Source organism: Pagrus pagrus (genome assembly GCF_965226575.1).
Source record: "Pagrus pagrus genome assembly, chromosome: 19".
Lineage (NCBI taxonomy): Eukaryota > Metazoa > Chordata > Actinopteri > Spariformes > Sparidae > Pagrus > Pagrus pagrus.
In genome coordinates, this window is record NC_140203.1 from 2,324,782 (window position 1) to 2,341,206 (window position 16,425).

A 16,425-nucleotide genomic window follows, 5' to 3' on the forward strand; every position below is an offset into this window, starting at 1 on the left:
TTTTAACAAATAAATGTTTTTGGAGACGTTATTTGTTCAATCTGGTTGATTTCCCGTAAACATTCCTGTTTGTCTCCGTCCAGGTGTGTTCGCGCTGGACAGCATCATGCAGAGCTGGTTCACCCTCTTCACTCCCACCGAAGCCACCAGCGTCGTGGCGAGCACCGTCATGTCCAACAGCACCATCGTCCGCCTGCATCTGGACTGCCATCAGCAGGAGAACCTGGCCAACTCCGCCCGCACCCTGGCCCTGCAGTGTGCCATGAAGGACCCCCAAAACTGTGCCCTGTCGGCGCTGACGCTCTGCGAGAAGGACCACATTGCCTTCGAGACAGCCTATCAGATTGTACTGGACGCAGCCGCCACGGGAATGAACTACACACAGCTGTTTACAATAGCGCGCTACATGGAGCACCGCGGTTATCCCATGAGGGCGTACAAACTAGCAACGTTAGCCATGACTCACCTGAACCTCAGCTACAACCAAGACACGCACCCGGCCATCAACGACGTGCTGTGGGCGTGTGCTCTCAGCCACTCGCTGGGGAAAAACGAACTGGCATCCGTCATCCCCCTGGTGGTGAAGAGCGTGAAGTGTGCCACCGTCTTGTCGGACATTTTGCGGCGGTGCACGTTAACGACGCCGGGCATGGTGGCGCTGCACAGTCGCAGGAACTCTGGGAAGCTGATGCCTCTGGACAAGGCTCCACTCAGGCAGCTACTGGACGCAACGATCGGGGCCTACATCAACACCACGCACTCGCGGCTGACGCACATCAGCCCGCGCCACTACAGCGAGTTCATCGAGTTCCTCAGTAAAGCCAGAGAGACGTTTCTGATGGCGGCTGACGGACACATCCAGTTCACACAGTTCATAGACAACCTGAAACAGATATACAAGGGCAAGAAGAAGCTCATGATGCTCGTTCGAGAGAGATTTGGTTGAAAGAGGATCGAACGACCAAATCGCCGATTTTACTTGAGTCTCTTTTGTATCCTTTCTAACTTGAAGTGAAAATCCTCCCAAAACAACTCTTATTCCTATGATTTGGCAGTCCGGGGTCGAATGTGATGAGCAGTCATATTCATTCACAGTGAATATGTCTTTTCATCTTGAGTTGTACCGGGCGTGAGCACAGACGGACTCGAGGTTGATTTTAGTGTTGGAAACAGTAACTGGACGGCCGAAGATGATAGGAACGAGATGTGAAATATGTTTTAGGGTCAATTTTCTCCTAAAAACGACGAGAAATTTAAAGAACACTGTAAACCGTTAAAAGCAACAGCTGGTGTCGATGTGTATAAAACCATTCAGAAGGAGAGAACTTGTTGATCTGTGGAAGTTTGTGTGTTTCCCTTTATATGTATGAAAGCGAGAGAGTTTTACACCGAGTATAAACTGAATTGTCCAGTGGCAAAATGTCCACCTTGCACTCCTCCTCCTTCCCTCAGCTAACGTTCACAGCCTCAAAGAGAAGACAAACGGCTTTAAACCAAACGGAGAAACTCCATCTGAAGTGACAAGTACCTCTTTTTAAGGATCCAGCTTTACTCTCCCCCTCCCGAGTCTTCACTACGGAAAAGGATCAGGGCCGCTGTGACGAGGCTCTGACTTTTATTTTCACACATTTTCTCTGGATTTTGACTTTAAACTCAGAGTCCCGACGTTTCTCTGTGACTTAAATTCCTAGTTTAAAGTCCGAATTTTGAGGAAAAAGTCAGATTTCTGGGTTAAAAGTCTAAATTGACTTTTTAAAAGTCAGAATTTTGAGAAAAATAATCATAATTTTCTGAAAAAAGTCAGATTTCTGAGTTTAAAGTCAGAATTTTCTTTTGAAAGAGTCAAAATTTTGAGGAAAAAAGTCTTTTAAAAAACCTTTTTTCTTCGGCGGCTCTGATCCGACAGAAAAACTCCAGATTCACAATCAGAATTCATTTACTGGGTCGATATTTGTTTCTGCCATCGTCCGGCTGATTGTTTTGGCTTCGCAGTGTTGTCTCGAACATTCAGTGTGTTTATTTTACAGACACGTTCGTCACAGAAACACAAACTGTCGCGGCGCTCGCTCTTGTGGAAACTTGGCAACTGTCAACACACATTCTCAGGGATTTCTCTTTGAAAAAAGCAGACAAAAAGAGAACAGAAGAGAACAAAAGCATTTTATTGTCCTGTATATATGAAAGTATATGTCTGAATATTGAAAAAAATGTATATGTTAACTAATTTATGACAGAATATTCTATGTAAGGCACAATACTTGAAGCTGCAGTACTTTTGGTTTTTGAAACAAGGACAAAAAAAAAAAAAGAAAAACATATCAGAAGGACTTCAAAACATTCGCCTTGCATTGCATCAGGGCCCGGTTCAGACAGGAGTCCACGCCGGCCGGTTTGGCGCCGCTCGCGTGTGACGAGCTGCGGAAACTGGCCCGGCTGTGCGACAGGAAGTGGACATGCAAAGTGCGTATTCTCCCGAACACAGACGCGTATTGAGGATCGTAGGAGTCGGAGAAAGAGACGACTGTGGAGGCAGAGCGGCGGCGACACGACAGCTGGAGAGAAATCTGCCCCTCGCGTCTCCTCCTGCAGCGACTCACAAAGCTCTGTTTCACGCCCTCCTTCTTCTGACGTCTCGACTTTGTGCAGGACAGAAAGTTGCTCTATACTGAAGGTCTCGACTGTTCCACTTTTTCTACACTTCTGTTGTATTTTTCCTCTTCAGCTCAGTTTGTTTTCATGTCTCTCTAGACTTCCTCACACGAGAACAGCCTTCTTTCTTGCCTTGTCTTAATGCTTTAAAATAACCAAATGGGAGTTCTGACTACCAAACTTTTATTCATACGCCGACCGACTCCGGTTACGACCTTTCAGTGTCTTTAATTTTTTTTTTAATCTGAACTGGCTCTGTATTCTGTGCTTTAAAAGCTCGTTTCATCTGTTTTTCAGTGTCGTCTCTTGTTCATTCCCTCGTTAGAGGTCTGTTCGTAGCTCCTTTTTTTTGTTTTGTTTAGGAAAACGAAATATGCTCCCTTTTTATTTATTACGTTAGGTAAATGATTGTACAACCATGTCAACATGCTCATGAAGTTGAAACTAAGATTTGATACACTGATCGATTTATTTATGTAACTAAATCACTGTTTTATAAACTTGTTATTGAATCAACATTTTGTTTTTGATTAAATTCGTTTTTTGAGAGGACGAAGTCTCCGTTCTTCATTATTGAAGCTCTCGTTCTGGGAATGACAGAAGTTTAGGGTTGAAGGTGAAAGTTGAATGTTTGATTTTAGATATTTTAGTACAAGACTCTCACCGGGGTTCAGGTCCGGACTCGGTGGTGGTCTTGGAGCCCGATGAATCGTGGCGTTGTCATCGTGAAATGGCTCGTGCCATCAGGGAAGAAAAAAAATCCACTGATGGGAAAACCTGCTCATTCAGTAAACTCGGGTGACCTCGCAGCGCGGCGGCGCAGTGGTTAGCGCTCGACTCCCCGCAGCAAGAAGGTCCTGGGTTTGAGACCTGGCTGTGATGTTTGCATGTTGTCTGCGTGGGTTTTCTCCGGGTGCTCCAGTTTCCTCCCACAATCCAAAGACATGACAATAAAAATGGTCTCCAGCCCCCCGCGACCCTGAAAAGGACGATGGATGAAACATGGCAGCATCTCTTCCCAAGCGACTCGCTGCATCAGTTAGGGTTAAATAACTTGTTTCCAGCTGAGCAGTCATTATCCAATGAAAAGGCTCCGACCTGTTTGCTTAGTTGAATCCATCCATTAATATACAGTTAATCCACTGGTGATCAACTGTATTAAAGTGCTGATCACAGCGTTACAAACACATTTGTAGTTTGTAGTTTGTAGTTGGGACAGTGGTGTTGCACTCAGACGCTGTAGGGGGCGCCAAATCGCACACAATGCCAAATTTCTACATAATGTTGCTTTAATTACCAAATTAATAAAGAATAAAATAAGATTTTATGATAGTCTATAGGTCAGAGAGATAGGATAAGATGACATCAAATAAACCAACGTAGATAGAAACCGTCAAGTGCATTGATCAAAAAGTCGGTGAAGAGACGAGGATGCATCAGAAAAGATGCTATCGATCGATGTGGATATTGATCCACATCGATCAGACACAGAAGGGAGGGGGGATTTGAGGAGCACAGTTTATCAGTTAAGTTGACGTCAGGAGGAGATTTTATTTATTTATGAGTGAAGGAAGAGACTCACAGACGACGATGGATTATTTGGATCTCACTTCATTCTTATCGATGAGTTTCATGCTGGTTCGACATTTGTCCGTTTGTTTTCGGGCTGAAAAACAGATCTCGTTTCTTGATTTGATTACTTTTAACTGTCATCTGCATTGAATTGAATGTTGAATTTGGTGCACGGGCGAGTACACACAGCTCGCGCTCTTCAAGGGGGGAAGTCATAATTTCTCCTAGTGCCTCATTTTACTTCCTGTAAAGATAATTTGGGAATGTTAAGCTTTCCTTATCCCACTTCCTGCCTCATCAGGGGCCTGAATAGGCAGGAAGTTCTTACAAAGAGGAAGTTTTATTCTGGAAACAAACGGACCATTAAATAATGTAAATATGGTCCAAACTAAAGCGTGAGCACAGACTGTAGTGGAATCAAGATCGACGCTACTCCTCTATTTATCCACATCTTTCTTTATGCTTCTGTTGAAAGATTAAACAGTTTCATTTATGTTTAAATGTTTAATTTGCCGCCATGATTGCTCAGAAGTATGAGATCCCACTGATCTGTTCTGCGGCAGCGGCAGCGGCTAGCAGCCCTCACCCGGCAGGTACAACAACGACGACCTCGACACCTGTTGGGGAGGGTCCGTCGTGTAGAGATGAACTAGTGAGTATCAAAACTGTCCAAGGGGTGATTTTTCCCCCCTGTATCGATAAGTATTCCTTGAAGGCGGAAGCGTATGAGTCATTTTGAAGTAAGCTTTGAATTTCGTTTCTATTTGCTACAGAGGCTGAGAAAACACCAGAAACTATGTAACTTAAGGAAGTTATTAACAACTACAAGATGGAGATACACTGTTCAATTTTAGGAACTGTATTCAAATCTAAATGAAATTAACATTAACTTGTTAAGGATACAGTGTTTAAATGGGCCACATGCCAAGGCTCTTTTAATGATCAATAGCTGGGATAGATAACTCTAAAAGGTCACATATGACATTTCTAAAATGATATGGGTCAAAATCTTGATCAAAGATGTAAAGCCAGTGATTTATACCATTGCATTCAATGTTCAGACCTTAAAGCTCTGACTCAGCTGCTGGGACTTCACTTGTAAAATAGATTATAAAAATGACCCACGGTACATTTTTTAGTATTGAGTATTGTAATTAATGAAAACATTGGTTATTCACTGGGTTGTTGCAAATGTGTGTGATAATCTCTGGACACGAAGGACCTGAATTTAAAGAGAATGATGAATATAAACTTTATTCAGGGAGTACTTCATGATGTGAGGTGGAAAGGGGGCGTTATGTCCCATTCACTCCAACATGTGAGGTAGGAACTTTTCTTGGGAAAGATGAATTGATGTGAACCAATATCGGCAAATGTACAAATTATAGTGTGACTAGAGATAACAGTTTTTTTAATAGCGATCATGAGTGTATGTAGTTTATTATATGCCCCCCATTATTGTTGTACCTGCATTTGATCTTGTTTAGATGGCAAAAGCCCTGATTATTATTGTTTAAGTGTGATACTGTCCTTTGGCTGTTGTGACAAAGAAATTTCCCCATTTGCGGGACAAATAAAGGAATTCTGATTCTGATTCTGATTCTGATTCTGATAAAGGCTTTCCCAGCCATCCCTGACATGAACCTCAGCACATCTAAAAAAAGAAATGGAGGAGAGGAGAGATCTGGCTCTTCACATCCTGGAGGCCTCAGGTAAAGGCTAATTAAGCTACAAATCAAAAACAAGATGGATAGGAGGTATATGTAATTAAATAAATCTTGTTGTTTTTAGTCTTTGATGATCAAAATTGCTGTGCTATGTGTGCCACCTTCAAGCCAGCAGGACCAGGAACTGCCATTGTACAATGGGTGAGTAATTGAAAAACAGTTAAAGACATGTTGAATTGTTGCATATTGTTGTATTGTTTTCACATTTTGAACCTCTAAATATTTTTTATTAATTTTTGTTAATTTTTACATGTAAATGTTAGCATGTTAGCTCAATAGCTTCCAGGTCATGTGATCAATTGACTCAAAATCAGTGTGGGATCCTGTAACTACACTGGCTGCATGAGATACACCTCTTGGTTTTACGTTTTACATCTCTAAATATTTTTTATTAATTTTTAGGCTATATATAAATATTAGCATCTTAGCTCAATAGCTTCTCAATTCCTTTAAACACAGTATCTCTGCTTTAAACATCCCACATTTTTATTTTGAAAACAGGAAGTCGGTACACGCTGTAGCCGTCTTCTCCGTGTGTTTACTGTAAAGTCTGCAATACGGGTGCACTTGAAATGTTGGAGTGGCTGCGAATGTTGAATATCCAACTTAAAACTAACTTCACTGAAGACTTGTCATGATGTATTTTCCAGCTGGCCCAAGACGATTTTTCAGTAGAATGTCTTGCTTTTTTGGAAAAGTTGAATATATGATTAAACCTCCCAACACACCCCAGTGACGCTGGTACAGTCCCAGACTTCTTGATGAAAGTGAAATGAATTACTGGGCACACAGCAGACCTGTTCTCAGACCTGTAGCTTCAGCACCAGGTGATCTTGTGGTCCACATTTAAAAAATGGCCTCCAACTGTCACACACCTCCACACGTATATCATGTTGTATATCTGTGCACTTGGTTTAGATGCCAGTGTCTCTTCAGGCTATTTTTTGCACCACACACACACACCGAGATGTTGGAGCGTATCCTGTAACCAGGCAGCAGCTTATTTCTGTAACCCCATCTGTGTGACTGGCACCGCAGATAAATCTTATCACCCTTAATCACACATATCCTGTGTGGACCGACCTGTTCTTCCACTCCTATTAGCGGAGTCATCGACTCTGTATTATCTGTCCATGATGGGAACAGCAGAGACGGTTTGTCTCTCGATATCAGATGTCAGCATTTCAGAATAATTCATAATCTATGAGCAAGAAACAGGCGTGTGGGCCGATCTATAGGATACGTAGAAGTGCAGCTGTTAAGTGTTTATAAGCTCCTCCGGCTTCGTTCAGAAACAGAGAATATCCCGTCTGTATCTCTTTCAACAACAAGGAAGTGCTTCTGTTATTAAACATCTGACCAGTTGTACATGATCAATTGTACTTTCACTCAATAATGCAAAAATCAACAAGTTAAAAGTGATTTTTTTTTCGTCATACTGCTAAATTAGTTGAGAGCTAGTTATATGATACTGCTATAACACAGATTAAGCTGGTTAAAACACTTGTTAGCTAGTTGTAAACTGTTGTAAGCTAGTTCAGCTAGTTAACATATGTGTAAGATAGTTGTAGGAAACTGCTACAGTGCACAGTAAGCTAGTTAAGACAGTTGTAAACTGTTGTAAACCAGGGATCTGACCCCCTGAAATAAGAAAAGAAAATACAAGTCAAGGGCACAAAACATTAATATTTTATTATTTATTTATTTTTCCTGTAATACAATTTCAGACACCCCTAAACTGGACCATACCATTTCTTTAAGTTGACATCACTCCCACTTGTGTCAACGCTGAACGTTAACGTACACTTTAACACACTTTACTTTCTTCACTTCAGAGTTTCTGAATTAGATCGTCTGAAGTGCTCTTTCATTGCTAACGTTCGCTAAATGGCTAGCTAGCCGTGCCTATGGCTTGGCATAATATTTTTTTTTAAAGTTTATATATTATACATCTTACATCTTGAAAAACGTTGGTGCTTGTTCTCAGAAACTGACATTTTTTATTCACTTTTATCCATAAAAGTTGACTTTACACACACGTTTACACCTTTTTTCCAGGCACAACCAGCATCGATTGTTTCCACTGTGTATTAATATGAAACATACAGCTCTCCAGACTGTAAAATAATTCAAATTAAAAGCAGTGCGTAATATTTTAGATATTAACTGATGGTATCCCTGAATCGAGTCTGACCCTGGAGCAGCAGAGCGGTAGATCACTGTTGCTCCGGCTGGACAAAGCACCTTGGTGAAGATTACTAGACTGCACCAATCATCCATCACGCTCAGGCCCGTCCTTGGAATACATAATGTAATGATAATCTGATCCAGTATGCAAATGAAGGCACGGTGGGGCGACTGCAGGGAAACAGTCCACCTGCCCCACAACACGAGTAGCCCCTCGCTGCAGACCTGCTGTCAGATTACAGCCTGCAGCGAGGAATGTTAACAGGAACAGCTGAGTTTGAATGCATTTCCTTTGTGTCGTCAAATTAGCAGGAAAACATTACATCAGGTAGGTAACGTGTGATGTAGCTTCTTCACGAGATTATCAGTTGTTTAACCGACGTGTTGGCATCAGTCCGCACAGTTTTCAGTGAGAGATGTCGTGGGTTTCTATTTCTAATCCACATCGGAGCTGGTGTAAAACCCAGTCCCATTGATTTAATGCACCGTGACTGTCACGCCAACTTAGGTAATTAGACGTGGTGTCTGCCACTGGTGAAACCATTTCAACACACATGCAGAGATGCTGATGCTGTGATGGGGAGTCTGTATGTGGGCGATGTTGGGAAGCCATTTTGTGCGTTGGCCCCCATTGACACCCGGCATTCATTTGCATGTCACACTCTGTGAGAGATGTTAAAGTGTATTATAGGCGTGACTTTCAGCAGACGTTAGCTTTTTCTGTCCACATGCCTCTGACAACATCACTGTGTCACTTAAAGGACGACGTTTTGGGAAATATGCTTTCTTGCAGAGAGTTAGATAATGTGATCTATAGATCCAGACAACTTTATTAATCCCACAGGGGGCAGTCGAACAGCTTGTCGGAAATGAAAAATTGGAAAATGCTACAATAAGAAAGAAATCAGTCTTTGTGGATGGTGTATCCTGAAACAAAGACGCTCTTGAGAAACGTTTGACTATCTTGTTGGCGCGTCCTGGTTCTGCTTCACACATCCACGTCAAACATTCGCCAAGTTGTGTCACACTTCACTGTAGCTGCTGCATCTGTTGATCATTTCAGTTACCTGCAGAGTTCAACCACCTGTGAGAAGATTTGTGTTTCAAAACCACACAAGACCTTTGTCTCCATCAGGAAGCATCACATTTGTAACCTTTTCTTACAGGATGGAAACGCCGTCACTCTCTTTTCTCCTCATCGCTCTTTCATCTGAGCCACGAAGACTCGGTGCGGGAGCTGTTGTTGTGTTTCGTTTTGAGTGCCGTGGCCCGTAAGGTGGAAAACCTTCATATTCACAGCTTTAAAGGGAACCCAAAATGTCACACGCTGGAGCGATTCCTGTCCATAAAGTTTTCATAAATGTCACAGCGAAACGAAACAGCCAATAGCAATTAGGTGTTTCCTGAAAGGCCAAGGCTTCACAACAAAATCCCTCTAACTGACGCGCAGGAGGAGAGGATCCGGTGAAACGGCAGCTTAATTAATCTGATTATTTAGGTGATTTCCATTTTAATAATTTGACTAATTACGTGAGGATGTTTTCTCTTGATGTACAGCTCTTAATAGATTCAGTTTCTCCAGCTGTTTGATGTTTGATGGAGCTCAGAGGAGCAGTCTTTCTGTTCTGATCAGTCCGATCTCTATTCTGGTCAATTTATAAAATGTGCTCAGTTTAAAAGCGGTCACTCTCGGGATGAAAACTTGAGTTATTACACTCATGGTCAGTCACACCAGCGGCCAGTAATGACAGTCCAATCAGAGCCTCGCTGGACCGACTGAAAATATCCTCTCCAGTCTCCTAGCAACAGAGCGGAGCCTGTTGATTGGCACTGACAAGCGCTGCTGATGTCGAGGCTCTCCAGCCCCGTGTTAACCATCATCTCTTCACTCGGAGCCTTTTCACATGTGAAAGGTGATTTAAAAAATATCTGAACAAACATGTGGGAGAGGAATGCCTCGAAAACAACCTAGATTTTCTTTTGTAGAGGACACGTAGCATTTATAAGCAGCACATAAACATTTAATAAACCTTTTATAAAGCATTCATGTCGTTGTAAGCAGCTATAAGGACATTTTAATTGTTCATTAATGTATAATATGGGTTGTACACCTATTTAAAAACAACAGCCTCTATTAAAATCTTACATCTGCTTCCAACAACATAGACTGTTTTAAACTATTTATTAAATGTTAAATACAGCGTTTGAAAGTGTTGGTGTCACCATCTTTTAATGAGAAAACATGGATGCTCTTTTAGTGTGAGTATGGCGAGGGTTGATAACTAAATACAAGAATGGCACTCAGTAGAATGCATACCTCCGCCAAGGCCCAACAGCCCCCCTTTATTTCAGTCAAGCCTAATCCAGTTTCAAATAAAACACATTTAAATCTGTCGATCTGGATTTTTATTTAGATGTTGCAATGTAAAAGGAAGCACAGAAGGTCTTTAGATAACTCTGTGTTGCAGTTTAAAGCTGTTTTCCTTCCAAATAAAGGAGTTTTTTGACTGATTTAAAGCCTGATGTCACGCTGGAACAGGGAAGGTGGACCCAAATGCACGAAACAGCAGGCAGGAAGTGCAGTGGATGTGGTTTTAATTTGGATAAAAGCAATACAAGGAACTGGCAAACACGACAGGAACAGCAGGATATCGGAAACTTAGCAAATAACTCAACAACGACTAAACAAAAGACTTACAAATTAAATCAACGAGGGAGATGAGGTGCAGGTGGAGTGAGGCTGTAAAACACCAGAAACAGAGAAGCTGATAGGCTGGAAAAAGACTGGAAGGAGGGAGGGGCCGACGAGGGAGATGAGGTGCAGGTATGGAGGGAAAGCAGCCTGGGAAGAACTCAGGTAACAAGACTGGACTGATCAAACAAACACAAGACAGGTGTGGAGGGAAGATCAGGCTGGGGAAGAAAACCTTTAAAATACACCACAAAACAGAGAAACACGCCTACAAACATACAATGAAACTAAAATGACGGGAACGTGCAACATGACAACGCATCCGTGATCCCAGTTTTCTTTATTTTGTCACCGTTTATGTGTAGAATATATATTTTGGACTACATTGTTTACTGAAATTGATCTACTGGACGTTTGGGAGTAAGAAAAGAAAGCTTTTGGTGAATTTTGATACACAACTGAAACACCCAAACGCTTCATCGGTGAGTAGCCAAAACTTTGTGATCATAAACACGGTTGTTTGTCGGCTAATATGAAGCGAATCATCAGCTTTCTAATGAGGTTTGGTGTGACTGTGCATTGAGCCTGTTATTAAATAGTCTGTTTTGGTTCAGTTTTTTGACGTTTCCAGACGCTGAAGCTTTTCCTTAAAACTGAAATACAGTGAAGCTTTCATTGATATTTATGACCAGGGTTTATAATTAAATATTAATTAATTCCTCCGGAGCATACCCCTCAGTGGTGTCTTACACATCATCCCTGTCAGATGATTAATAGTCGCCATTTGTTCACTTACCTAACAAGCCCGCAAACCCAGCTTTCAGTCGAATTATGTGATCATTTCACTCAAACTCATTAGCACCTGAAAAGAAACAGCCTGAATTTAATATCAAAATTGCCCCCTTTGATAACGTTCAACCTTCCTGCAATAATTCCTCGCCACACGATGTAACTGTGTAACGTTATCCCCCTGTGAGATTTACGATAAAGAAAAAAATAGAGTTAACGCATTAAAGTTAATTTATATTCTTTTGTTAAATTTCACCTGAGGGCATCTATTGCGTTTATATTAAAGTGCGAGGAGCAGTTAATTAATGTGCTTTACCAGATTAAATCTGCTGAAACTTAGTGGGCTGTTTAAAGATTGGTGCGAAGGTTTGACTGTGTAATTACCTGTTAGACAGTTGGATGTGGTGTAACCAGGCCCTCCTGGTTCATCTGCATGGCAAGGTTCACATTTATTTATGTTTTTAAGTCCATTCACAGCCAGTGATAGACGACAGCCTGCTCTTTGAACAAGTCACTAACTAGTCTCACTGACGCACGTATATTTCTTTTGCAGATGTTCTGAAAATTTGCGCTACATTCGGATGGAAAACCTGAACGACTGTCTGGCCATGAAATAAACCAGACAAGAGGCTACAGGTACTGCAATTTCAGTGACACAATGAAGCCCAGGTAGAGCGATTACACAATATTTCAATTCAAAACCAAATTTAAAGCTGAACCAGACGACGTTAGCAACAGGGCTACCGCTAATGGATCCCAATTTGACTTACACCGCTTTTCCACCAACGCTTTTCTTGTGCCTATTTATCTTGTTGTATATATTTCACTATTTTTACCTGTTTTTTATACTTGCTTATATTTAATATTTATTTGTCAAACTAAGAGACGTTCAAACATAAACATCTATTCTGTTCTTTTAGCGGGTCATCACAGGTTTTTTAAACGCCGGTCAACCCGCTCAAACCGCCCATTGACCCCATGCCCACTGACTTTTATATGAAGCGTCACGTTGTACGTCACTGACGTCACGTTTAACGTCAAGAATGTACCGGAAGCAGTTGTAACAGGAGAAAACAACAGTAGCGCTATTGTGAAAGAAGCGTCTGTAAAACCGTGGATAAAATATTTTGAGCGTAGCAACCTCCGCGACATGACTCGTTTCACTGACATAATCTGAGCCATTATATCCAATAACGTTTGTCAAGTCAAGAAGAGCCGTACGATTAACTTATTTTATCCCCCCCTCAAGTTAGCCGGGCGCTGAACCGGAAGTTAGCATAGCGCTAAACCGGAAGTTAGCCGGCTCGGTCGGCGATCCAGGTATTTTCATAATCGGAGAGTCGAGCTTTTTTAGCTTCAAAACACCACTGAGCAGCTTTCACAGGAATGGACGGGGCTCCACCTCCAACACTGTGTCCAGTAATAAGACGTCCTTAATAGGCCGCATCCCAAATCCCTTCTTTATTTACGCGCCACCACCTGAGGTTGATAACACGTCATCACTTCGCGCGGCGGAATACAGCGTGTTCATCCGGGTTTTATGTTTAAAACCTGTGTCTACTGCAGAGTCAGCTGACCCGGGTGTGACTGCAGAGTTTACACATTCCCATTGCACAAAAAAGCCTGATGTTAACAGGTTTAAATGGGATTTTTGACCAGTGGAAAAGGTGTTAGGAACCCTGATCCCAGTGCAGAGTGCCTGCCTCAGAGTAAAACAGCAGGTTGTGTTGATGTGTTGGCAGCTGCATCATCTGGAATGACGACAAGAAGAAAAGACTTTGTGAATGTTTGTTTATTCATGATTGAAACCTTCAGTTTGTCCACACGTCCCGTCAGTGAAGTCTGGTATACCATGGTCAGGGTAAATAGTCGTTTCAGATTTAAAGTCAATTCACTTTTGATATACGCACTTCACTTCAACATTTAAAATACATTAATAAAAATCTGAATATCTGAATATTTTACATTTTAATTTTAATTTTATTTTATGTGGTCCTTTAGTGCATCATCCTCTGACCACCACAGGGTGGCGCTTTTAGTGGCTTACACTCAGTAAATTAAGTGTCTGCTGGCTCAACTAAAGTAACAGATAACTCATAAGAAGTACTTCTTTTTCATATTTCATCACGTGTGACCTGATAAACAGTCTGTTGCTGTGTTTTCTGTCATCCACCTTGTTTATAAGTCTAATTGCTCTTTTCTCTGACACATACAAAGGTTTAGTACGAGTCATAGACGAGTTGCCCCGCACCTCAAAATATGGAAGAACAAGTGAACAGAAGAAAATATGAAGAGAATCAGAATCTGAACCGTCCTTTGTTCAAAACAGCAAAACATGGACACACTTTCCAGTTTGTTCACACGTCCATCAGTAAAGTCTGTTAAACCACTCTTGTCCAATGATTTCATGAACAGATTGACTTCATCCACACAATCAGTGTGTTGGAGCAGAATCTCAGCTATGTACAAGCAAATAATGAAGCATCTCCTTATTGATTATGATCATGTAAACTGAAGTCATCATGAGCAGCGAGAGCCTCCGTGGCTGAACAGACACAGGAAGGAGCGCCGCCTGAAGAAAGTCCAACATTTACAGAACAACAAGAAGACGTCAAAGTACCGCCCATCATGTTTGATTGACAGCTGATCTGTGTGCAGTGAAGAAACGCCACAACAATCAGCTCTCAGCAACAATGATGATGAAACACAACAAGTGTGAAGACATGAAACACAGAATTTAACCCACTGACCCTGAAATGACTTCTGTCTATTTGAGTTCACAAAACTCAGCAGAGTCATTAACATGAAGTCCAGCATAGAGAGGCTGAGTGAATGTGGTCTGGACTCTGTGGAGGAGAGTGATGGTTTCAGAGACGCTGTAGAAGGACAGAATACCTGCACTGTGATCCAGGTACACTCCAACTCTGGAGGACACAGGACCTGAGACGGGAGATTTGACACTGTTGTATTCAAAGTAATAACTGTCTGTGGAACAATACAATGACCAAGATTTGTCATTGAGTCCAAAAATACATTCATCTGACCTCCCTGCTCTGCTGATATTCTTGTATGCGACTGCTACACCAACTCTTTCTCTCCTCTCCACCTCCCAGTAACAACATCCAGTCAGACTCTCTCTACTCAGGACCTGATCCCACCGAGTGAATCTGTCTGGGTGATCAGAATAAGACTGTTGTTTTCTCATTCTTGTTGCTTTTCTGTTCTCCTCGGATAATAACAGATGCCTGTATGCTGTGTTTGGATCCAGTGTGATGTCACATGAATATCTTAAGAAGTCAGCTCTGGTCATGTTCTCTGGTTGTGGCAGTAAAACATCCACTTGAGTCACTGTCAGTGAGATGTTTGTCCATGTGTCTCTCAGGACGTCCTGTAGTTTGTCTCTGACCTCTGACACAGCTGCTGTCACATCCTCAAAGTACTTCAGAGGACGGATATTGATGCTGGATGAGTGTGTAGACTCACTGAGTGCTGACAGTGAGGGGTAGTTGTGTAGAAACTGGGTGTGATCCTCTGTGTGTGAGAGCTTCTTCAGCTCAGCGTCTTTCCTCTTCAGCTCAGTGATCTCCTGCTCCAGCTTCTCCTGAAGCTCTTTGACTCGACTCACTTCAGTTTCCTGCTGGGATCTGACCTGCTGCTTCACATCAGAGCGTCTTTTCTTCATGAGACGGATCAGCTGGGTGAAGATCTTTTCACTGTGCTCCACTGCTTCATCAGCAGAGCCATTGATGGCCTCCACCTCCTGTTGAAGCACCTTCACATCTTCCTCTCTGTCCTGGATTCTCTGCTGGATGTTTTGTCGACTCCCCTCCAGCTCTCTCTGCCTCTCAGTCCTCTCTGCTGCAGCTGACACTGTGTCGTGGCCTTTATGTTCGTCCACAGAGCAGAGATAACAGATACACTGCTGATCAGTACGGCAGAACATCTTCATCACCTCATCATGACGAGAGCAGATGTTCTCCTGGAGCTTCTTGGACGGCTCCACCAGCTTGTGTTTTTTAAATGTAGGTGATTGATAATGAGGCTGGAGGTGTTTCTCACAGTAAGAGGCCACACACTGCAGACAGGACTTGAGGACTCTCAGTTTTCTCCCAGTGCAGACATCACAGGCCACATCTTCAGGTCCAGCATAGCAGTGATCAGCAGGAGCAGCTTGGAGTCCAGTCTTCTTCAGCTCCTCCACTAAAGCTGCTAACATGGTGTTTTTCAGCAGCTCAGGCCTCGGTGTGAAGCTCTTCCTGCACTGAGGGCAGCTGTGGATCCTCCTCTCATCCTCTGTGTCCCAGTGACCTTCAATACAGTTCTTGCAGTAGCTGTGTCCACAGGGAGTAGTCACCGGATCCTTCAGTAGATCCAAACAGATCGAACAAGAAATTATTTTTCGGTCCAGCTGAACTGCTCTCTGCGCCATTTCACCTCTCAGTGACAACGACTGTCTGAGCTTCACTTCCTGATGACTGAAGTTAATTTCAGTACACAACATAAGCGATCAGAGAGAAGAGGGAGTGGTTATTAACATTTTATTCATTCCAGGACGAGGAGCCGCTCTGTGAATCTGAACTGTGTTTCCTCTTTTACAACGAAGCCTCAGTTAAAACCTGCTCCACATTTGAAGACATCAAAGTTTTTAGTTGTAAAATGTTTCTTGGCTCCTCAGGCTTTGTTGATATTTCTCTAACTCTTCCTCTGATTCTGGTCACTTTTCTTTTCCTGGTTAAAAACAGCTGACTGACAGCAGCGAGTTATCAAACTGAACTCTCATAAAGATTCAAGCTGCTGTATAATAGTTGT

At 42.3% G+C, this 16,425-nt stretch overlaps 2 protein-coding genes across 2 annotated transcripts in view; one reads left to right on the forward strand and one right to left on the reverse strand.

The window, feature by feature from the left end:
* LOC311275472 (zinc finger SWIM domain-containing protein 6-like) overlaps positions 1-3,201 on the forward strand; it is a 42,485-nt gene extending 39,284 nt beyond the window's left edge. Inside the window, exon 14 of the mRNA XM_084384058.1 lies at positions 84-3,201. Within this exon, the coding sequence (XP_084240184.1) occupies positions 84-946 (863 nt within the window). The 3' untranslated portion in view covers positions 947-3,201. The remainder of the gene's footprint in view (positions 1-83) is intronic.
* An 11,182-nt stretch (positions 3,202-14,383) lies between these two features.
* LOC311274834 (tripartite motif-containing protein 16-like) lies at positions 14,384-16,060 on the reverse strand (the record flags this gene model as incomplete). Its single annotated transcript, XM_084382831.1, has 1 exon — positions 14,384-16,060. Exon 1 carries the CDS (start codon positions 16,043-16,045, stop codon positions 14,384-14,386), a length of 1,662 nt encoding a protein of 553 aa, XP_084238957.1. The 5' UTR covers positions 16,046-16,060.
* Positions 16,061-16,425: the final 365 nt, after the last annotated feature.